The sequence below is a fragment of the Calypte anna genome, chromosome Z, assembly GCF_003957555.1.
Source record: "Calypte anna isolate BGI_N300 chromosome Z, bCalAnn1_v1.p, whole genome shotgun sequence".
Taxonomy (NCBI): Eukaryota; Metazoa; Chordata; class Aves; order Apodiformes; family Trochilidae; genus Calypte; species Calypte anna.
In genome coordinates, this window is record NC_044274.1 from 45,305,629 (window position 1) to 45,331,204 (window position 25,576).

General features: G+C 35.9%; 1 protein-coding gene across 1 annotated transcript in view; it reads left to right on the forward strand.

Annotated features, from left to right (window-relative positions):
- The window catches only part of PTPRD (protein tyrosine phosphatase receptor type D), a 262,399-nt gene that overhangs the window by 197,474 nt on the left and 39,349 nt on the right, over positions 1-25,576 (forward strand). The window contains exons 27-28 of the mRNA XM_030466839.1: positions 6,957-7,080; positions 18,651-18,826. Coding sequence (XP_030322699.1) covers positions 6,957-7,080; positions 18,651-18,826 — 300 coding nt within the window. The remainder of the gene's footprint in view (positions 1-6,956; positions 7,081-18,650; positions 18,827-25,576) is intronic.

Sequence of the window (25,576 nt, forward strand, 5' to 3'; positions counted from 1 at the left end):
GCATTTCCCTTTGAAATCCCAGCTATCAAGATATTACTTCATTTCCATCTTGTCCAAGGTTCATCCATTTTGAAACAGAATTAGTGAAAAGTATTTCCATTTGATTTCATGCTCTTGTCTAGGCAGTGGACTAAGGCTGCAGCTTGATCATCACTGTAAATCATCTCCCTGGCCTGGCTGTGCATTCTTGTTGACTCTCTTGTGACTGATCCTGGCACTAGCACATGTGCAGCTGTTCAAGGATTGTCTCAGGAAATAGATTCAGCTGAAAACTAATCGTTTTATTTGTCTTTACTGTTTTCAGTTGGTTCAGTTCCCTGAACGGGCTCACCACATGGCTGCATGAGCTCTACTGCCAGCTAAAGGGAGCTGGTGAGAACATTTGTGGTCAGGAATTAGGACCTTCTCTGTCAGCAGAAATCCTCACTAGTGTTTCTTGAAAGCAACTATACAATTCAAAGGCAGAAATGGGTACAGATGGTTCAGTTATCATCACTTCAGATGACGCTTGAACTGGTGATAGAGAAGGAAAAAAGAGATACTGTTGTTCATCTTCAGGAGTTAGAGATGTAACGTGCAGCAGGAAACCACTGGCCTTTATTGATAGTATTGAAGTCCTCCAGTTAATTTTGATTTGGGAAAACAAAACAGTTTTTATCAGTTACTGCTGATGATTTTTGTTTTTCAAAATGCTCTTGGCATCACATTATTTTATTTTACTTTTTATGGAATTTTTTACATTGCATGGATGAAATTACAAAAAAAATAACCTGATAGTATACATCAAATTGTTATTGCAACTTTATGATACCGTGAGATCAAAAAATACATGTGTAACTTTCTGATGAACACTGACTTCTCATCTAGCTCATACAACTACTTTCAGGAGCTTAGTGCCATTTCACACTGTTTTAATCATTATTATCACATCCTACTTTAGTAACCACTTCAAAATAATTACTTGCTTCACAATTCGAATACATCTTTTAATATTACATGACCCTTTTCCAGCTCTTCATAATTATGTGAATACTTGCTTCTGTTCCATCCTTGCTCCTTTTCCATCCACAGTGTTTTGATCAGAATTTCTAATTGAAATGGCATGCAAGTTTGTTTTTCTCATTTTGGAGGAATAATGCTTCCATGCTTTTTTCCTCTTTCTCTTCAGAGAGACAGAAACTTCCTCATCTCTTCACTACTTCCAAAAGAGAGGAAGTTCACTTACAGAAGTCATAAATCTACATGCTGTCTCCTGTGCTTATTTGTTTTTAATTTAAAAAAAAAACAACAAAATCCTTTGCACCCAAGGAGGTTCCTTGCACCCTCCTAGACAAGATGAAGGAATAGTTCTATGTATACCAGGATCATGAGAGAATACAGGGTTGCTTTCTTCAAATAATGCCAAATTCTACACATTATTTTCTATTTATCTGGCACAAAGCTTCCTAAACAGTGGGGTTTTTTGTGCAGATTTTGTTTTGTGTTTGTGCTTATTTATTTCTGAGTATGTGTTCCTTTTTGCTCTGTGTCAAATCTAGTTGAGAAATAATCTGAAATTGCCATTAAAGAAATAATAAGTCAAAACTGCATCTCTTGGTACTCTGGCTCTGAAACAAACCTTCAGGGTAATGTGGCAAGTTGAGAAAATAGATATTGCAAAATAATTATGTATCTGTATGCACAGTATAAACTACATACACTCAGGGGAAAAAAAGAAAAAAAAAAAGTAAAACTCCTTTATTTCTGTTATTTGCTAGAAGGGGTGTATTATCTCCAGTGTAGACCATCTTCCAGCTCTGTATCTTTTCTAAGCTTCCATGTCATCAAGTGGAGGAGTTTCTACCTCTGCCCATGATCAGAAATTATTTCATAGTGTCTTTTTCAGGGCTTCTCCAACCCCTTTAAAGGGATGATCATCAGAACAGTGGAGACTTCCATCAGTATATGTCTCTCATAACTCTACCTTGCATAATAGATTTCATTCATGGGAAGAAAGAAGCCAAGCCTCTCATAAGTCAAGATTATGACTATTGTAGTATTGAAATGAATGTATAGTTACCTCTTGAATAAAGTGGTTTTGTAGTTTTAGCATAGGTAGTTATCTGTCCTCATCTCAATGAAGTTTATCTCTACTTCAAAATAATTTTTTCATAATTCTTCATTAATTATTGTTAGCTTGCAATACCCAATCCTTAGTAAAATGCTGGAATACCTTGTTAACCTGACACATTCTTTATGTCACATAGTTCTTTTGTATTTCCTAATTTTAAGACAAGGTTCTTAACCCCAACTAATTATTGTGAAGCTTTTGCTGACTTTGACAGTTCCAATGGGATTTCTATATAATGCAAGATTCCTTATGGACTTGACAGATGCTAGGCAGGAAGCCATATTTGTAAGAAACTGACCTTTGTGCCTTATCTTTCTCTTGAGTCAGGTTTCAGAATTTAACAATAAAAAGTGGTCATGGATCTAGATTGAATCAGAACAGTAATGTTCTGCCTACTTTATGCAATTAAATAGATGTATTTTTAAAGTCATTCCCTCTTGTAACATAGAAAAGACAATTTATTCCTCCAAAGTAGATTCCTGGGTCATATGTAAAACAGTTTCACATCTATTAACTGAGATCTGTAACTATAGCTTCCCTTAAGGAAGTAGATTCATATTTGTACCATTTTTGTGTAAGAATTTTTCACTGCCACATGAAATTACAGCACCAGACTCTATGTGTTACTTTATGATTTACTGTGTATGCTTCTGTCTGCACTAGTTAACTAATTTTATGAGAAGTTGTGTATAATTTAATGTTTTTCCTCATAAGGCTTCTTTCTGTAAATTGCACAGTCTTGTGCTTTAACACTGAATGCTGGAAAAGATGAAGATGCATTTGACTCTGTGCTGTGCTACTGGCCTATTACAAATTTTATTGTAGCTTTTCAATGGGTAGGATTTGTGTTGAAAGGACAGTTTACTGAATATCGTACATTGATCTTTGTTGTGTCTTAAGCTGCAACAGAATAAACACTGGACACTAGAGCACAATAAATTTTATTTAGTAGAAGCAGATATAAAACATATTTTTGATATAAAACAGTTTAAAAGTCCAGAAGAACAGATAATTTATTGAATGATTTTGTACCAGAGAAACAGCTGTGCTTAACTGCCATATCATTACAAATAATAGTGACTCATATTCAAAAATCAATATTTTCTCTGCAAAAATTTGTTTTCTATACTTTATCGTTACAGTAGTTACCTTTTTCTAATATTACAGACATCATTTATTGGTATTCTGTAACTTTCAGAGGATGTGCTCTATTTATGGAGCAACAATTAGTGTAGTCAGTGAACGATGAAAAGTTGTTTGTCTTATTAATAGCACATATGTTGTTACATTCAGCAAAGTTGTTTGGTGCTTAGTTCCATCTAGGGTAGTGTCCAAGCCAGCAGGATAGATATGGTTGAGAATTTTAAAGGCACAGCGTAGGGATCTAAAGTGGCACCAGTCAAGATCTATAGTGTATTCTTCCTTTGTGCTGTGAATGCTTCCTTTGGATAACAGCATGTTACACCAGAAGGCTGATATTACCACGTTGGGATGCTAGGCTTTAGTCTGATACCTTATCCTTTTTTGCCAAAGAGTTCCACAGGCTCAGTTTAAAAATTCAAATATTGTAATAAATGTCAGTGTAATACTGAAACAGTGAAATATGTAGGAAGAGAAAAGTAGTCTACTTCTTATAGCAAGAAAAATAATTCAAGAACAGACTTTCGGGGATTTTTAGAAAGGTTTGTTGGCAATTTTTTTAGAAGCTTTATTGAAGGAAATTAAGGAGTCAGTGAAGAATTTCACTCCTTTACTCTTTTCTTCAAAAATATAAATGTTGACAGTTGTCTGAATATATGTTGACAATTGAAAACAACACCAGTGCCTTATACAAGACAGTTTTTGTTTGAGAGCTGCTGTATTTCATGTATTTCATATAAAACAAAGCATCAGGATGCTTTACTCATGAAAACATATAAACTTAGGGGGTTTTATTTCTCAGGTGTTATTCTAATATTTACTTCCTACCTGAATTTAAGTGTAATCCTTGGTTTTCAGCTCAGTATTATTTCACCACAACTAGTTAAGATATCATGGACAAAGGATTTGAATTGCAGATCGGGAGTAAACAGAGTATGTTTCAGATTGGAGGCAAAGAACAAATACAGAAAAATAGGAGTGCTGTTAAAAAGTTAGATTTTCTAAAGCTTTTTATGCAGTAGTCACTCTCCTTCAAAGATATTTTTCAATGATGGTTGTTTTCCTCCTTAAGAGTACTTCACCTATATGAATATGTACTTTATTTGATTCTATTGGAATAACATTTTACATTCTTTCATTTCATTATAGGACTATTGGCTTGATATTGTAGAGGAGCTATCGTCATTCTTGAAAGGAGTTTGGCAAAAGCCTTAGTTGTATTTCTAGCTACTCCTGAACAGTTGGGTCACTTTGCTTTGAGAGCCAGCAGGAAATGTCTCACCTGTATATTTGTAACTGCTTTTAGTACTAGGATACAAGCCTGTGTTTGAGTTTTGAAAAAATTCTGATTTGTCCCACCATATCTCTTGAAAAAGGCAAAATGGTAGTCTTTACAGAATTATGTGAAAAACTCTGCCATAATACAAAACCATATTACAGTTGGCAAGCTGCCATAATTACTCATTAATGTTTTGATAATGCAGTATGTAAATCTCATTCTATTAGTAAGTTTCCTTAATAATAAGATAGCATCCTATTATAGATTTTTCAGCTATGATAAGAAGTTCTCATCACAATTGCAGACATTGTTAAAAGAGGGTCAGATTTTTTATTTTTGTGGTACCTGACTACTTTCTCCAGTTATGCAGCATCTATATGTATTGACATCCTCTCAAATTTTTCTTTTTCATTTGTCTTCTCTCTACCTGGTCTTAGGTTTCTCTGTGACCAAGTGCTTTTTGATGATTTGAGTCTCAAACATAATAACTACAGTGCTGGGGAATTCTGCTTCCTTCCCTTTCTAGGCTTGTGAAACCTGTGAATTAACTCACATTCCTCATGATACACAAAGACATGAATCTTCTGGCTTTATATTTCCTGGCATAAAGACTCTTAGTACAGCGCTGTTTGAGAGCAGGCAGGCATACATTGGTTTACTCCAGGAAGGATGGCATTTTGTCATACTCTATTTTTACCCAGTACTGTACTAGAATAAACTTCTCAAAGACTCACAATTACAGTGAGGAAAGACTTACAACTTGTTTAAGTGCTGTAAAGGAAAATTTCACAATGAGCAAGTACAGAATTTACTGGAGGGGTGTTCTTTGAAGTTCTTCTGGAAATATATTTTGCTTACCAAAATTCACAGTTTAAGAACTATGTTACGGGTGTTCCATTGTACTAGTGAGTATTTCTCAAGTCTTTTCCCAGTAATATATCATATATATATATATATAAATATATAAATATATATATATATATAATTTTTTTTAAGCAGCCAACCAACAGTTGAAAGATTAGTCAAAACATGGGAGGGCAGTAACAGTATTACAGATATCTTTATTTCTTTTGCAAAAAAAAACCCATACTACCGAGTTATGCTCTGAAGAAATCCAGTTCTTTGTTCATGACAGCTTTATTGAAGGCAAGCTTTCAGAATGAATATACTAGAAATCCTATTAAAGTGCCATCCATTAAACCATTAAAGCACTCATTAAAACTGTTAGTACAGACTTGTTATTCATGAGTTATTGGTCTTTCACACTTCTGAAATGTGTCTGCCAATACCACTCAACTCTTTGTTCCAGTGTGGCTATTAAGTCTGAGAAAATATAGATTAACTTTCTTTTGCCAAAACAGTGCTTTGTGGGAAGATAGTGAGGCCACAATGGGGTTCAGATTGCTGAGAAGAACAGGAAGGATTAAAGTTCAGTCCATTTGCCTGTTTTTCACATAATTTATGTTAACTATGTCTGCATGCAGGCCTAAATATTAATCACTGAATTACACCATCTGGCCATATATCATGCAAAGAAGTGAATGGGTGTTATAGCACACTACTGTGATGAAGATATTCTCATCTGCTTCTGCAAATAGCTGACAGAGAAAGATGCTGTTTGATTTTTTTTCTTGATACTGAGAAGCAGCTTTAAATCACTTAGAATAATACTGAACAGTTGAAGCTAAGCTTTAAGAGTAAAGTGCTCTTTAAAATCTAAAAATTCACATTAAAAATAGGTATAATATAGAGCTGAGGCTGTTTCTCATTATGGGAAGAATCTACTATGACTTTTTTTTGTTTAATTGCAACTGGATATGCAAAAAATACAATTAGCATATTAAGATAGACTGAGTGTAATCTCACAAATTACTAAAATTGTAAACCCCGGTATTGCTTTTTTTGAAAAAAAAAATAATCTTTTTTTAAGATAAAAATTAGTGGAAATTAAATCACAATCACTCAGATTCACACCCTCTGAACTGTTAATGACATGCTTTCTTTAGTGAACAAGACACTGTATTGTTTGAATATGTGTGCTTAGTAAAAGAGAAAGGCAAATATACTTATTCTCCTTCATCCCAGTATTTTTGAGATTTCTGGCATCTTTGTCATTATCTGTTATGCTAGAAGCCCTCACTTGCCAAACTGATAGAAAAAATAAAAAGATGGGTAGCATGCCCTCACCTTCTGAACAGAAAGCCTGGGATTTGAAAAGCTTACGGTTTACATTCTTAATGGAAATTTCAGATGCATAAATACAAATGCTTTATATAACATGGTATAAAATGCTGTAGTTTGTCTCGAAGCAATAATATTCCTTCAGAAGCAAAATATTTACAGAGTAAACCAGAGCTACATATGGTTAATAGCAATTTTTAACTCAGCAAGCTAAGAGGTTCCTTTTCTTCTCTTTGTCTTTCAAAGTCTATTGATCCTGGTCAGCAGTTCACATGGGAACACTCTAACCTGGAAGTAAACAAACCAAAGAATAGATATGCGAATGTAATTGCATATGACCATTCTCGTGTTCTACTTTCAGCAATAGAAGGTAAGAAAACCTTTGAACTATTCTAACTAAATTTAAAAATCCAGTGTAATTTTACAATCTGATGTCTTTCTCTAGTAATACAGAGAAGTGTTAACCAAAGTACTCCCAGTAAGATCCTGTAATTATTCCTAACAGTATTTTTCTGATGTTCATTCTCAGGAATTCATTATGACAATACATAGAACTGACCAAGGTCACACATAGCACTGAACGCATCATGTGTGTATGCTAAAATGTTATGTTATGTAAAGTAAATTATCACTGAAGTTTATTTATGATAAGACATCTTCATTAGATCTTTCCTTGTCAAGAAGCTTTCCGATAACATCTCAGAGTTTTAACTTAAGCAGACTGGCCAAGGTGACCAGCCCTAGGTATTGTGTCTCTTTTACCAAGTGATAAGGCAACAGGAAACACTGGTTTGCACTCAGGATTTATTTTCTTATTAGTTCTGCCTTACAATTAACATGCTTCCTTGATGAAGACAGATTTTCAGTTTAATCTGATAATCATTTATGTATTTAAGAGAAACAATTTAAATTGAAACTTTCCTTTAGTATCACTGACAGGGATTGCATGTAATACAAAATGTGATGGGAACTATATTATTTCGCTTCTAACATTCTACAGGTGTTTTGCAAGGTGTTTTGGCTTACAGTTATAAAACAGCTTCTTATCTTTGGGTATTCCAGATCTGAAGACACTGAGTACAGGAGGGAAATCATTCATAGGTATAGTCCATTTTAATATTAGTTGTTTGGTGAAGAAAATGGTAGTCCCGCTGACAGAAGTTTAGGTCGTGCCTTCTTTATTACAGCTGCATATCAAGGGCTTTGATAGCACAGAGAAAAGTTTCTCAAATGTATTTGAAAATTTGTACATGATATTATCCTTATATTTTTTCCACCGCTGAAGTCCATATGGAAATTCTAAAATGCTTTTCTGTAGCATAACTTAAATTGTTCACATTGCCTTGTAGAAGAATATAGAAATATAGAAACCTGCTGGTATCTGATGAAACTACTTGGGTCAACCCTCAATACAATATGAGAGAAAGTATTTTAATTGGCATTATTTGTGATATAAGTCAATGAAAATGTTCCTTTCTGTGTCACTGAGCCAGACAAAAAAACTAGGTACCTGGTCAGGAAAGGCCAGGAACAACTGGACAGCCATTCTGAATTCTAATGTAAAATTCTTTGAAACAAAAAGTCACACCCGAGAATAAGTTTATTTGACAAAGGACTCAGGATCTTCACACAACTTTGTTTGGAAAAAGAAGGAGAGGAAAATACCTAGGAAAATACCTAGTTTCAAATAATTTTATTTCTTAATTTGTAAGTCAGACATCTAGGCTTTAAAAGTTCTACCAAGTTCTTCTTTATGTGAAATATATATGAAATTTCATACCCTTAAAGCAAATGAACATATTCAGAATATTACTCCAGGGAAGAAAATTTAAAAGACCAACCAGAAAACATTAGTCAAAGCAATTAAAAGTATGGGATTACACTGTACATTAGGCTACTTTTTAAAATAATAAATTAAAATATGAAAAAAATCTACATTGCACCTGTAGGAAAGGACTGAGTCATTAGTCTTGTGATTAAACTGTAATGTTTGATTCCCTTTTTTATGGGATGAGGTTAAAATTTCTAACCCAATAGTATTCAGTGATATTAAACAAAGAAAAATAATATCATGCATTAAAATATTGATGGTAGTTGTAAAACCACAAATAGGGTTTAAAACCACAAATGGGGTTTTAACCCATTTGATAATAAGCATAATATTAAGTATTCCCTCAGTCTTCAGTTTATGGTGAAAAAAGCAACATAAATCAAATATTAAAAGCCTTTTTATGATATGATAATTTGTCTTGAAAACAGTAATAAATAAGTATATATTTATCCTTTTAAATTTCTCCCCCCGATTTTGCATGGTTGTGTTTGTGAAATTTTGTGCACGTACCTGCAAAAGTTTAACACATTAGTCTTAGTGTTTGGCAATAAATACTTCTCTTTCAGGTTTTAAGTAAATATTCCTGAAATAGGAACATGCAGTCTACCTAGGATATTAGTTAGTTGACAACTGTGTTTGTTTTCATACTACCAGGGAAACTGATGGTTTGAATATTGTAAAAAAAAAAATTAAAAATCCTTTATCTATGCTATCATACAAGTTGATCAGGACCTAAATTTGTGTTACACTGCCTTGTGTTACAAATATATGAAGAATATTTGATTTTCTTTGATTTTTTGGCTGCTGTAAGACAACAGTCACTAAGTTTGAATAGTAACTGTGCTCTTTCTAACATGTAAAGCTCCATACTACATCTAGACATTTGGTGTCTGTTCAAGAGCAAATACATACAAACAATAAACTACACACCTGCCAAACTGTAATTCTACACTGATGGTCACTTTGGTGTTGCACAAATGTGGAATGTTGTAATTGCTACTCTGGAATGAGGCATGAGGCCATCTTTATGCAGTTGTCTGTCTGACTGTTGCCAATATGCAGAAATTCTTAGGGAATCTTAAGAAGCACATAGCAGAGATTTGAAATTATTTCATTCTACCCATTGATAGTATTAGCCCCTCACTCATATTTTCACCGTGGGATGGGGAGGAGAATTGGGAGGGTAAAGAGAGAACTTATGGTTTCAGGTAAAGACAGTTCAATAGGTAGAGCAAAAGCCATGCAAGTAAGCAAACCAAACAAGGAATTTGTTCACTACTTCCCATTGGCAGGTAGGTGTTTGGCCATCTCCAGCACAAAGAGCTCCATCTTACATAACAGTTACTTGGGAAGGCAGATGCCACTCAAAATGTCTCCCCATGCCTTCTTCTTCCTCTGGACTTATATGCTGTGCAGGACATCATATGATATGCAATATCTGTCTGGCCAGTTTGGGTCAACTCTCCCACCTGTGTTCCCTTCCAGGTTCTCGTGTACCCACACAATAGCAAAGCATGGGAAGTTGGAAAGTCCTTGAGTTCTTAGCAACAAGTAAAACATCAGTATATTGTCAACATTCTTCTAATACCAAACCTACTAAGTCCAAAACACAGCACCATTCTAGCTACTAGGAAGGAAAACGTCCCTTTGAAAGGAAAACTCGTTAGCTGTGGTAATCTGAATTTCCACCTAACGGAGAATATTACTTTGCAAAGTTTTGTTCCCAAGTTCTTGAAAACTCATAAATCATGCTCTCTTTGGATGTGTTTGAGGGGAACACTTAGAGTTTGCAATATAATGAAAGAACGTTTTAAGGTATTGAAGTTTATTGTATGCATCTAAATGTATTTGAAGGCAGAATGCACTGATTAAAAGAGAAATAGGTCAAGTTAAAACAGCTAGGTCTCTGATCTTAAACCTCTAAGGAGTAAATAAAATACTGGGAAAAAATGATTAAACATTCTGCATTTTAATATGTCTTGGTAGATCTAAAAGTCTGGTATATGTGACATGGATTTGCATAATGCTAGTGATGAAAAAATAATAATTTTTTAAAAAAGTATCTGTCTTATTTCAGCAGTATCATTTTTTGTTTGATGGGAAGTTTAGTGGCTTTAAAATGCTCCTAAATCTAGATGTTTCTGACTGTAATATGAACAGTCAGGAAAAACAGACAAGAATGTGATAATATTCTTGTTTTTCTGATTTCCAGTTATTGCTATATTATCATCAAGTATGTAGGGCATCATCGTCAGATCTAGAAAGTATTCTGATAAATACATATTCTTGAATATCTACTGAACCATCATAGACCGTACAGATTATTTGCGCTCTCTCACATTGCATTTGTGTTGTATTCAGCTAACAATAAATAATTGGACACTTAAGAGTACTTGTATGTCCTGGCTTTCTACAAGGCTGGAATGCCTTATAAACAGTGAAGGTATTTCAGTGATGAAGGTACAGAAAGATCAGTAACACAGATTTTAATACAGATTTTATGGTGTGAAGTTCTGTGCGGTAGAGTCATAGAGTCAACTTCACGGTGGCTGTCTCTACAGGAAAGCCAAAACAAGATGTAGGGATGTGGTAATTTTGACCTACAGATCTGCTTATGACACTCTGATTGTGACTTAACTGCAAAAATTGTGTCATTTGTAATATTTTGAAATCTGTTCATAACAATTCTGACTTTTCCCTATATACATACCCTCACTGTACATTGGGGATGTAACGTCTTTGCTAAAACTTGCAGAGACTTTGCTTTTGAATGAGTAATGAATATTTTCACCTCACAGTTTCCCATGCACACTCATAGTGAAATTGTGTTTTGAGAAATTGTCAAACTAGAAGTCATTTTGGTTCGCAATAATAGAGACATTCATTGGCACTTTTGGAGCATAATTTAAAGGTAAAAATGAATATTTATATCCAAAAAGTACTCATTTGGTATATAGCTTAAAATTACTCATTCCTAGAGTTGGAGAATCACTAAATCAAGTCTCAGGCACCTGTAAAGTAATCATAGTACAATGATTTCATGTTGGATTTTGATACCTGCCTTGCACTATCATGTAGCATACGGCTGTCTTGTTGTATAGTGGCCAGTGTGGTGGCATAATGTTGTTATCTGTGCCCTTAAGGAACTGCACTGAGCAGTTGATTTAATTTAATTCTATACCATTTCTTAATACTAGCCAATTTGTAAAATGAAACAAAATTTTTAAAAAATATAAAAATTAAAGCTTCCTTTCTTAGCAGAGTTCCTCCTGTCTTCCAGCCTGTTTTTTCTGCTACATACTATCCAAGTTTCTCATTTGCCTAAATATGTTCAACAGCTCCTAGTTCCTAGCTTCCCTTTCTACATTTCTATTCAGATCTGTCTTCCCTTTTCGTTTCAAATATTTTTCTTCTGTTCCCTGCACAAGTCTGTATCTTCTGCCACCCCTCTATGGCATTGCCTTTTTTCCCATAGTTCTCTATAATTCTGCATTTCATTTGTGACTCCATGTCTTTCATCCTTTTCCTCTTCACCAGACTTTCTGAGTCCTAGTAGTCCATCCAAAATTCAGCAATATGTTGTTTTTCTGTAATAACTATTTCCTTCTTAAATTGCACTGTTAGGATGGTAAGAAAATTTTCCCCAGTCTTTGTAAAAAGCTTTCATTTTACCAATTTCAATTTACTACAGTATCTTAATTGGTCTTGTCCAACCTCTTTCTTCATTGAGTTATAACATTACAGATTTACACTTAGACCATTTGAATTTGATAATTTCCGTAACTATATGGATTTTGCTTTAGAAAATCTTAGACTTGAACATTTGTTGCATCTAGCAGCTATCGTGGTTAATTTTTGCTCTGACATAGTTCAAAACATCAGCTACCGGTTTGAACCAATAGTACAGCTTCATCAGCATTTTGAGTTCATCATTTCATTTTATCAACTTGTTTACAACCCTGGCAGAACTTAATCCTACTACTTCACAGTCTTCCAATGACTAACAGCACGTCTCTTTGGGAAGCAGCAAAGAACCAAAGGCTTATGGTTTGATTTGTTTTAAACAGAAAGTCTGTTCAGTACTTAGCCTATCTAAAGGCTTGAAATAATTTCATTATTTGATTTAATTTTTTGAAGAAAATGTGAAGTATAATTAAAGCTATGTAAGATTATAACTGTCTTTAGGAGATCAAGTGAATAGTTGTAAGTTCTACATTATTAGCCTTGTGGATCTGAATGTATGTCACACCAAATTTTACTGTCATCTCAGTTCATGTGTAAAGTCTTATCATAAAACGGGAGCTATAGCACTCATATTTTTAAATCTTTTTTCAATTTAATTGTGGTGGCTAATTTTGTTTCATTGCTCATTCATTCTTACTCTGTAAAATCCAGACTGCTTTGTTCTCTTAAGATACTTTAAAATGGGGGATCTTTTATGCTCAACTACTCATCTGCTTCTTCCCCACTGTGCTCAATTCCTGTCTGGCAGAACGAAGAGAATGCAAACTCTGGTCATTCATCCCTATATTTGAAAAGGCTACTAGGAAGCTGTTATGGTAGAATTATGATCTGGAAGCTTTGTCTTTAACTGACTTTTTGTGCAGAAACCGTGTCTCTGCTTTCAAGAAACCTATAAAAGTCAGGTTATACTGCATGCTAGATCTATGCTTCAGGTATGCCATCCTAAATCTGCAGTAAACCCCACTGATATCAATAAACTTGGTTAAGTTTCGTGTAAGTATTACAGAAGACAGAATTTAGTCCCCCTTTTGACCCAAGTTCTTACAGGACATCTGACCTCTCTTAACTATTAAACCCAGATTTAAGTAACAATGGCAATTGCTGCTGTGCTTGTGGGTATGTTGCCTTCAAGCCATGGCAGCTAAAAAGAGTTCTCAGGCTTTTGTTTTACCACAGTTAAACCCATTGTCATTTCATTGGGTTTTTTTATACTATTAGACTTGACAGAGAACTGTTCAGTTTTCTCATTTCAGAATGAGGTTATGGCTAGAAAAGTCATTGCATAAAGTGACATTTTAATATTTACATTTATTTGCCTTTAAAAATTGCTTCTGCTTGATCAGGGCATATTTACAGATGTTTGGTTTTGTATATATTATTTTTAAACTGGACACACATCATTAGGCCTTTTATGATAAGGGATCTTCCCTTGAGGGCTTTAAGTTTGTGGATTGTGAGGACATAACATAGTTGATGAAGCAAAAACTGGTGCAACAAATTGTGAGAGAAAGTGAGAGTGGTGAAATGGTATTGCAGAATACAAAAGCATTTTGGAACAGGATATGAATCTGAGGTCATGCACAAAAAAAAGTGATGAAAAGAGACTCAGTGTTAGAATCTAAAGCAACTATGAGAATGGATGGAGAGCCTAGAAAACACCTAATGGATGCTGTGAGTAAGAAGGAATGAAGCTGAGCATTGAGAATCCTATTATTCCTTTGATCTCAGTAGAGATTTAACCCTGTACAGTACTGAATTCTCCTATAAATAATCCTTTGATGAAAATCTTTCCACAGTGCAAAGCACTGGAGCAGCACCTGGTTTTTCTCAAAGCTGCATTAGTTGAGTTAGTAACAGTTGCTGAGATCTTGTGGTAAATGGACTTCCCTATCTGTGTCCCAGACACATCCTTTTCATATGCCATGAGGCTTAGTTGTCGTGCAAAAGGAGTTTTCTCTCTAAAGAACATGCAGGATTTTTTGTATCCTCTTGATAAAAGGCAAGTCGAGAAGCAGAGTGGAAATTTCCTCATTAACCTAGCTAGGAAGAAATCCTCTTTGCAAAAATAAGGAATAGTTGATCTCAATTAATTCTTACTTGCATATGTGATCAAGGAAGGTATAATCTGGAAACTTAATTTTGATTTAAAGACTGAGAATTTATTTAATTTTATTTATTTATGTAAAGCGTTTGACATCGTCTGCCGTAGTATCCTTGCGGCTAAACTGAGGAAGTGCAGTCTGAATGATCTGTGAGGTGGATTGTGTACTGGTTAAAGGAAAGAAAGCAGAAAGCTGTGGTCAGTGGGACATAGCCTAGTTGTAGGCCTGTTTCTAGTGGAGTCCCTCAGGGGCTGGTACTAGGACCAGTACTATTCAGCGTATTTGTCAGTGACCTGGATGAGTGCAGTAGGAGTCAGTAAGTTTGTTGATGGGAGGGGTTGCTGACACCCCAGAAGGCTGTGCTGCCATTGAGAGGGACCTTGACAGGCTGGAGGGTTGGGCAGAGAAAAATTTCAGAAAACACAACACGGGCAAGTACAGAGTCTTGCATCTGGGAAAGAAGAACCCCAGAACTGGGGACTGACCTGTTACATATTTGTGTTATGTTTGAATTGACATCCAGAAAAGTTCTGAAGGATTGCTCAATACAGTGGAGCAGTATTGTATCAAAAAGTCATGACCACCCTATTCTTGCCTAGCTGTACAGCAGACAACCTTTTTGGACTACTCATTTCCAGCTGTGTATAGCATTGGCCTTTCAAGGTCTCTTCCAATCCCTAACATTCGTAGTACTGTAATTTAGAAGTTATTTATTCTAATATGATTTACCAGTAAATTGAATACAAAGTAGTTAGTAGAAAGAGTGTTTACAGTTTTAGAAATTTTTAACATCAGGTACTGGGACTGCTAAGATTTGTAAAGATGGAATAATTATAGAAAGGTTTGGGTTGGAAGGGACCTTAAAAGATTGTCTACTTCCAACCCCTCTGTCACCTCCCACTAGATCAGGATGCTTAAAATCCCATCTGACCTGGCCTTGATGCTTGCAGGGGAGGGGCTTGTACCAGCTCTCCAGGCAACTTCTTCCAGTGTTTCACCACCCTCACAGTTAAGAATTTCTCACTAATGTCTACCAGAAAATCTACCCTATTTAAGTTAAAAACAATTCCCCCTCATTCTACCACTACATGCTTTTGTAAAAAGTCCCTCCCCCGCTTTTCTGTAGCCCCTCTTTAGGTACTGGAAGACTGCTACAAGGTATCCCTGGAGCCTGCTCTTCTCCAGGCTGAACAACCCCAGTTCTCTCAGCCTGTCTTCCTAAGAGAGGTGCTCCAGCCCCTTAATCATCTTTGTGTCCCCTTTCCTGACTTGATTCAACAGCTCCATGTCCGTCTTGTTCTGGGGACTCCAGAACTGAATACTGTAGTGCAAGTGGGGGTATCAGAAGAGCAGAACAGAGGGGCAGAATTGTCTCCCATGACCTCCTGGTGTAGCCTCTTCTGATGCAGGCCAGGATATGGTTGACTTGGGTTGCAAGTGCACATGGCTGCCTCATGTTGAGCATCCCATCAACCAGCATCACCAAGTCATTCTTCTCGGGGCCTCTATTTATACTTTCAGTTGCCCTGACCTCTGTGCAGTGTATTTTTAATGGACAGTACTTCTCTTTCCTGATTTTCATGCTGACTTTCTGTGGTATCAGCTCCAGAGACAGCTTTCCCAGAAGATCATTTAGCCACTTTACAAAGTGTTGCTTTTCATTTTTTCCTCAGGCTTTTATTTATAACAGATGCTTCAAAGTATGATTCCAAGCATCATAATTTAATTCTAATTTATGCAGAAAACATTTCTTACCAGCTTTCTTGTGTTCCTTTGGTAATAATACCCAGTTGGTGTAGATTTTTCCTGTTGGTTTCATTTTTCTTTTTCATCTGTTTTATGCAAAAATGTTTTATTATTTTGATAGAAGAAGAAAATACATCATTGTTCCTAGCAGTTGTATTTTCTAAGTCATTAAGTTGAATATCTGCTATAAGAAGTGTCATGTAAAAAAAGGTTCAAATACACAAGGAGGAGGCTTTTGAACCCTAATTTCTGCCTTTTATGGATGGAAATTATGCTTTTCATCCACAGACTACACAGATTCTAAAGACTATTATTTTTATTTATGATTTTATTAATTTTATTTTATTTTACTAATTTTCATTTTCTTCCCAAAGAGTTTTTCAATTACTTCCAAGCATAGTCAACCAGTCTTCCTGCATCCGTCTATGCATCTAGCCTGAGTGCCATTTGCTGCCTCTCTTGTGCACCTGAAGTTATGAAATCTTTTTACTTTCCTGAAGTATTTTTTTAGGTTTTTTTTTCCTTTAATTGTACAGAAAATCAAATTTAAAATAGTCTTTAAATATAATTTGAAGATAAACCAAGAAAATCTATTAAGCTTTCTTGGGCATAAAGGCAAGATTTTAAGGCAGATGACAAATCCAGTAACCCATGATCTGAATAATTTCAAGATTATATTGGGTCTTAATTAGTACCACAGGTAATCAGTGAGTTCGTTCGTTACAAAGTAAGTAGAGGAATTAAACATTAAACTTAGCCAGAAAGAATGAAAAAAACTCTTCAAATTGTATGTACTATCAACTAAGCAACTGAAGCAGTAAAGACATATATCTACTTCAAATTCAGTTTATTTTGGAAGACATTTTGAGGTGTATGCCACGGGTTGTCAGGAAAGACAGGAGTGTGCAGCTCCAATAATTCCTGGCTTGGGATCACCAGCAGGAGATACTGCATCAGAATAGATTTGGATTCTGTCAGTTTCTGACTGAAAGCTTGAGAAAAATTTCTTTAAACATGTCCAAAAATTTATTGTGTTTCATAGTCGCAGAAATTTAACTCTCTTGCTTTGTGGAGTGAAAATAGTCACAGATTTAGAATAAGCCAAAGAGCTTGTACCATCTTGGCTCTCTTTCAAAACAGTGAAACCTGCACTGTATCCCAGGGTTGTGCAGTATCCTTGAGCATGGCAGATGTTTGGCTGTGCATGCATAAAAAAATTCTGCTTGAAGAAGTAGCTTCTCTTAATTACTTTAAAAAATAATTTTTATCATCTTATCATGGTGCACAGTGCTGTATTTCAACTAACTCTTCTAGGGAAGACTTCCATTTTCAACATTATAGTAATGTGGGAAACTCTCTTTGCCATCCCAACAGCACTGAGATCTCACATGAGTATCATATCTTCCTCAAATTGTCAGCTGAAAAAACAGCAGTGACATAGGAACTTTCTCTTCCAATGTGCACATTGCTTGAGTTACAAGCTGGACATTGCATTGCTGAATCCAGAAGGGACAGGACAGAGACCTGTATGTTCTTTCTGTGGCCATGGCTACCTTATTAATCCAGACTAGTAACATGATCTTCACTGCTGTCAGTATTCCTCCTTGACCTTGGCAGTCAGCATGTTATGTTCTACCTCTCAGTACAGACATTGCTTGGCATGTCCTCATGGTTAGGAGCTGACTTGTTTCCATGAAGATTTAAGCATGGGCTGTCTGGCAGACACACAAAGTCCCTCTGTAAGTCTTGTCCAAAATACCTGAGCCTTGAGAAATTGACAGTGTGGTCCAATGTCCCTACCAGGTCCTGGATTCCACCTTTGTTTCATGCATTTAATTTTTATTCAGACTTGCAGAGTGAAATAATACTATTTGAGGCACAAACCAAGTACCAGATTCTACTGTTAAACCTGCCTTGTATAATGTGATTTGTTACAATGTGGGTCATAGTTAGTTTCTATTGAGAAAAAAATTAACTTAGTAGTAATATTACTAGTTGGACAACATTAACTAATTTTCTATATTTAAAGTAAATGCAATGAGCCCAGTGAGAGTGTTGAATGGAGACTGCTCAGGGCATCTGATGGAGAGGCTCCCCTGCCTGACCCAGTCAAAGGTTACCATGCTGGTGGATGCACAATGTCTGTGCATTGTCAGATCAGCTTTTAAATGCTTCTGTTTACACTCACAGGTGTCTCTATCTGCTACAGATTTTCAGGCTTCCATTATACTTCTTTGGCAGGGCGGTTGAACCTAGATGATCTTTAAGGTCCCTTCTAACCCAAACCATTCTATGATCATGTGATTCCTATCAGTGTGACTCCTTTGTTTCAAAAGAATGATTATTCCCAGCCGATCTGTCATATCCTTCAGCTCTACAAATGCAGCTACACTTGCAAGGACCTATGTACTGTTTGTCATGCAGCAAACCAAGATTCATCAATCCAGCTGTGTCACAGGATTTTTAGTCCTTGTACAGCACAGAAATTCTGCCCCATTAACTCTTCTCTCTTCACAGGCATACCAGGCAGTGACTATATCAATGCCAACTACATTGATGGATACAGAAAGCAGAATGCTTACATAGCAACACAAGGGGCACTGCCAGAAACCTTTGGTGACTTCTGGAGAATGATGTGGGAGCAGCGAGGTGCAACTGTTGTCATGATGACAAAACTGGAGGAGAGGTCCAGGGTAAGGAAAGCATATACCATGCTTCACAATATTCAGTGTTAATAATATTGTACCTGAGCAATCACTTCCACAAATTTTTTGTTTCTTTCATGTAAGTTTGTCTCCTTCCTGTATATGCAGAAGAAGAGATTTATTTTTTTAGTTAAAAGTATCCATACTGTGAAAATCACATATAGGAAACTTTAGTTCTTATATATATATAACTTATATCTTAAAGTGCTATGTGTATATCACTTATATAGGAAATTACAAAATCACACCACTTATTTTGTATATTATTTTACAGTCTCAAAAACTTGAAATCTCTTGATCCACAGTGATAATGTTTTCAATATTTTTTTTGTTTTCAATATTAAGAAGGGTTTATAAAAGTTACTGCCTGTATAGGATCAAGAATACAAGTGTAATAATTCCTGTTATGAAGTTAATATATGTCAACAGCATTCAGTTTTTTCTTTTATATGGAATAAATTAAATATTACTTAATATCGGTGAGGATTTTGCCTTTCTTAAGAAGCATAAGAATGGGGGGTTTAGCATATGCTGAGTGCTTACATCACTATATGCAGTAGTAGAATGCAGAATTATTGGTGATATTTCAAATTCGCTTTTACAGGGCAAAGTAAAATGAGAATGGTAATGGATTTAAACTGCTCTAAAGTGGAAGTGTTATAAAAACCAGATGTGTGCTATATGAAGGGAAATAAAAAGTAGCAATACTTCCATGTTATCTAATACAGAAAGTGATAGAAAATGTAGTAATAGACCACTGTGTTATACAAATATTTCCTAGAGAGTGTGTATTTGATGACATTCATCAGTTCTAATGTTGGATGTTGTTTGTTGGGAGTATGGAAGTAAAAGGAAACAGTAAAAAAAAAAAAAAAAAAAAGAGAAAGTTCATGTGAAAAAGAAAAGGCAAAAATCCTTCTTAATGGCCTATAAGAAAGAGAAGGGTGTCCTGCCTTACACACCCTCTTTAACAGGTCATTCCTCTATCATACTTTTCTTACCATAACTACATAAGCTATGTTAAAACTCCTCATGGTTTGTTTCTGCATTGTTTCTGATGCTGTCATTGCTGGGAGCATGTGTTGACTGGGGAAGGTGCTATGCAGCTTGTTCATTGCTGACCTTTCTGCAAGCACTTTAATAAAGTGCAAGCCAGAAGCTACAACAAAATGTATAAGTCAAGAAAGGGGAGGGAGAAGGGGTACTTCTAACATCAGTGGCAATCACTTCCCTCAGGAACGTGTCAGGGCTTGAAAGCTTGAGTCTAGGAGCGTTATGGGAAAAATACTGCCACAGGCATTCCGGGGTACATGTCCTGGGAGCTTGTGTGAAGGGGTAGGAAGCTGCAAGTGATAGGCAGGCTGCAGGGTTACATGTGAAAAGCCCTCAGCAAGACAAGAAGCTAGGGTACCTAAGGTTCTGTGCAATGTTTTAAACAATGCCAGAAAGAGAGCGGTTCAGAAAGAAAGAGGCTGGAGTGGAGGAAAGAAGGTTTATCATCCATAAAAGGTTTTAAATCAATAAAATTAATCCTGTAGAGGTAACTGGTTAATATTGATATGGCAGTAACTCATGGGTGATCTCCCATTTCACAATGAAAATGTTTTTGCCTGTGAAAGCTTGGAAAAGGGGGGAATGAAAGCCTAATGCTGTACTGTGTTGGAATTGATTTTTTTTTTCACATTCTCTGATACATATAATTGCAATAATTACATAACTTATTGAACCTCTTGGCAACAGTAATTCCCTTACGAAGGATTAATGAAATACATATATTTGTTTCTTCTTTTACCATGTCATTATTTTTAAAAAAATAGGATAATTTTCTACATTCAAGCTCAAGAAATGAATAGCTTTCTAACCATAGAATAATTTTTCTGCAAGTAAATTCGACCTGGATTAACACTTAGGTTGCATATAATATATGTACATATCTGATGGCAATTGGTACTCGGCAGAGGGTAATTTTATCAGAAATTTTCATTTTAATTTATGTCTACCATTCCTGTCCGGTCTAGGTACTGACAGTTGTTTAATATTATGCAAACTAAATTTTTCCAATTTCTTCACTAATTATTTCTTTTATAATAAAGTCAATAGTAAGTAGCATCAGTGCTAAGAAAAAATCTGATCCTAATAAGCAGCCCATTGAAGAAAGTGTACATAAACACTTGAGAGTTTATCTGAATACTGCAAACCACAGACAGCCAGTGTTTAGAAAGATGTTTTGGTGAAACTAAATAAAACTCTACTCATTCTCTCCAGTAACTGCTTAGCATAGTCTTCAGCTAACTCTATCCTTTCCTGACTGCACCCTAAAAAAACACTGATCAAAATAATAATCACCTCCAGAAAGGATTGGCATTCAGCACCAATACATTCCCTGAGTGTAATGAGAAATTAGACAATAGATTTTCTATGCCTTCAGTGTTTATGGTTGCATACTTTTTGTGCATAATTTAGCTCATTCTGTGTTCTTAGGTCAAGTGAGTTTATGCTCTCAGTGTATAACATTAGAGACCATCTATCCAGTACATAATTCAGTTCCAATCTTAAAAGTCTGCAGCTCTAAAAATACGGTATACCAGTTGCTTCTCATAATACAATACCTACATGTAATTTAATTAATGGTATTAACTGAGGCAGCAGTGATAATCTCTGTATGGGAAAATAATACAATAACAACATTTCACTGTTATTTTTTCTTGCTATAATTTTTATTTAGCATATTCTTATAGCAGGAGACCAAGTGAAATTTCAAACATGAAATACACTGTTACATACCATTAGCGATTTAGATCTTCCCTAATTTTGTTTTTCTTTTTCCTTTGATTCCTTTTTGATTGCTTTTGTGTCTTCACAGCTTAATCATTATTCCTGCTGTAAGGCAAGATCGTTTCTCTCTGGGACTTCATCTGCTTTCCATCTCCATGTCGTCATTTCTGTTTAGCTTGCTTTTTTGTTATGTACTACTGCAGCTTGACATCAGCCTTTTTGACCTGGACTGCATAGATAAAGATGGGGATTTTAATTGCATCTGCAGAAAAAAAATTGGTTCATTACCATGTGTTAGATGTCTGAGTAACTTCAGCTTTGAGGATGTACATATTTTACAGCTGAGTACATCAAATGAAGATGTTACAGTGAATTCATAATTATTTGTTTGCCTAAAAGGAAGCTGCAGGAAAAGAGCTCTTTCACTTATAACCTTTCACACTTTGTTGGTTTTCTATGAAATGTCATCACCTGAATCTCACTTGACCTAAGCCAGACTGGAAGGAGAAAGTCAGTCCCATCATTCAGCTACCGTTCACATGATTAATATCAAAAAGAATTGTACACACCAGCAGTGAATGGAACAGTGTTGGTGGCATATTTGTCACATACATGAATTTAATCTAAATGAAATAAAGGAACAGTACGGAAGGTTGCAAATAAGGGATTAAAAAGAGCAACTGTGTGTTGAACTAAGGAAAGCTGTAAAGCATGTAAAGCATTAATATGTAATACCTCTTCCCCACTCCACTGTGTTCTTTTCCGACCCCAACAGTTCAGATTTTCCTGTGACAGAAATGAAGAATCTCACTTCTCACAAAAGGTAGTATTACCTCAAACAGGGAAAATTTAGCCCTATCTCCTGTTTCAAGTTAGTACACAGTTGTGTATTGTCCACTTGAAAGAGAGCTGCATCCTTTCCTTCTTTGTTATGTATTTCCTTAGTTTTAATACATTTACTGTTGTTTTGGAACTTACAGAAAATATTCCCTCCTGATCCTCACTGGCAATATTTCTTTTTGGAGACAATAGTGCCTAAGATTAGAATCTTCTGTCAGAAAACACCAATCAGAGAAAAACTAAATTGACAATATAAACACCCTAGCAATTACTGAAAAATTAGTTATATTCTGAACTTCTATACTGATGAGGAAGGCTTTAGAAAAGTGGAAATTGGGTGGCAGTAGAAATACCAAGTAGATGATGATGTGTGTCTTGAAAGTGGAAACTGTAGTAAACTACTTCCTTAGGGTATTGTTTTGTTTGGTAGGTTTATGAGGGGTGTGAGGCTTTTTTTGGGTTTGTTTTTTTGTTGTTTTTGTTTTTTTGTTTTTTTGAAGGAGTAGAATATATTTAATTAGATCAAGAAAATCTTTTTTTCAGATTCAAGTAGTACAAAACCCAAAACATCAGAATAATCACAGTGGAAAATGTAATTCTACACTGAGACTCTTTTAGTAAAAACAACTTTGAAAGAAACTGTTGGACACCAAAGATAACTAAGTCTTGCCATAGGCATGGAAAAATAAAGGCAGATCTGGGAAGAACCCTAAATTCTTCTACACCAGATCCACAAATTGCTAACATTTTAAATGAGCCTTCCTATGTGGATGGTAAAGTAGGCACTGATATGTAATGTAGCTAAGACAAAGGAATTGTACTTGCACAATAGTAAGTATTAAACAAAGAACTGTAAGAATATTTTCTTGCCTGTATGGAATGCATGAAAATTTGTCAGACAAGTACAGGCTATGAAGCAGAGCTTTATATGATTGTGATTAAGGTTTGTTGTGCAGCTTCAGCAGCAAAGTTTAGATCCTTCTTCCTAAGTATGTTTTGACAGATAAAACTAGAGCTATTACCTGTCAAAATACTGGATACAAAATAAGTGGCAATAAGAAATCTTCACTAGTATGAATAGAAAAATTATCAATACGTTCATTTAACAATTCAGTATAGACTGTATCAATATTCTCCAAAGTGCACCTGTATTGTACTGTATTTAGAAAAGATGTAATTGTTTTGTGCAAAAAAGGTGCACTAATTCCTATTGGGTAACACATATATGTAAAAAGATGAGGTTTTTAGGTTGTGATATATGTAAATAAACAAAGGAAAATTGTAGTGTCATGGTTTAGGCACATCCAATAACACCCAGACCTCCACTCATGCAACTCCCACCCCCACTGTGCGACAGGGAGGAGAAAATCCACACAAGGGCTTATTAATTGAGGTAAGTACAGAGAGATGTTCACTCTACAATTACAGTTCTCACACTCTCCCAATGCGGGGTCCCTCTCACGGGAGAGTCCTTCAGGAACCCCTCTGACATGAGTGCCTCCCACAGGTGCAGTCCCTCAGGCACAGACTGCTCCAGCCTGGGCTGCACACAGGGTCACGGCTGCTTCAGGAGCAGTCACCTCCTCTGGCACAGGGTCCTCCATGGCTGCAGATCCACATCTGCCCCTTTCCATGAGTCTGCACAGCCTGCAGCTCCATGTCTGCTCACCTGTGACACTCCCCCGCAGCAGCTCCGTATCTGCCCACTGTGATCCTTCAGAGGCTGTAAATCCATGTCTTTCTCACTGTGGTCCCTCAGGAACTGCTCCACTGTGTTCCTACTTGGGTTGCAGGGGGACAGTAGACACCTCACCATGGGCTGTGGGGAAATCTCTTCTTGGGAACCTTCTCCCCCTCCATCACTGAGGGAAGCACACTGCTTGGTGTCTTTGCTCTGGCATGGCTTTCACCTCCTTCTCTCCTCTACTTTGCGGGTCTTTCTTTTTTTATTTTTTTTTCAATTTTGTTTTCTCCTTCTTGAATGTGAAACACTCAGAGCTGCATCCATTTCCCCATATCTGCTCAGCCTTGGCCAGAGGCAGGACTAGGATTGGAACAAGGGGACCTTCCAGCAGCTTCTCACAGGAGCCACCTGTGTGGCCCCCCCTGCTTCCAAAACACCACTGCACTAACCCAAGACATTTTATCTATGTTTTGCAGCAACTGGAAAAATGTAATCAACTGATACAAGATAAGTTAACATTTCTCCCAGCAGACATTGTAGCAGATAGGACGTGTATTGCAGGTGGTGTTCTTTCATACTGAATTGCATTGTTATAGTGAAGAATTAAATGTGCAATTTTGTTACTTAATTAAGGACTGCTCACTCCTTAATTTTAATGACAAGCCAGTAACTTCTCTATCAATTACATACTATCATAATTTTATTTCATTTCTTTAATGCTCTCAAGGTGCTAGGATATGAGTCAGAAGAATGAATGAGATTGCTAGCAGAAAAAAAAAGGCAAAATAAAAGTCAAGTATAACATGTGTTCACCAGATTTACAAAAATAAAAATGTGTAGGTTTCTACTTTGAGTTTTTTCACTGTAGCAGAATGCAAGGGCAGCAGTCCAAGAATTCCTGCAACACTGCATGAGTTGGAATCACCAGTTACCACATCAGAACTGTAAAACACAACCATATCTTTGGTCATTATGGAAGGATTCTTAAAGGCATAAGGGCTGGTATATGCTGCCCAACTCTCACTGAAATGCACTCAGTCATAGGTGCTTAATTCATTAAAGAATCTAATCCTAGATTTATACTAACATAAACTGCACTCAGTCATAGGTGCTTAACTCACTAAAGAATCTAATCCTAGATATATACTAACATAAACTGCACTCAGTAATAAAGCTTAAAGTTTCTTTTTCTAGGCACATTACAGGTAGAAGTGCTGTGCCAAGGTGTCTCAGCTAAAATTATTATGTCACCCAGCAAAATGTCTGTGAGAATGCCATACTATAAGCCAGATTAATTTTGTGTGGAAAGAAATGCTACCACTACATAGGCTGAAATTAGTTTTGGCGCAACGTGTGTGGTTATTTCAGCTTATAGAAATTTGAAGCTGAAGACATACAGAAAAAAAATTAAAAGGTGTTTGTAAATTACAGAAAATCTA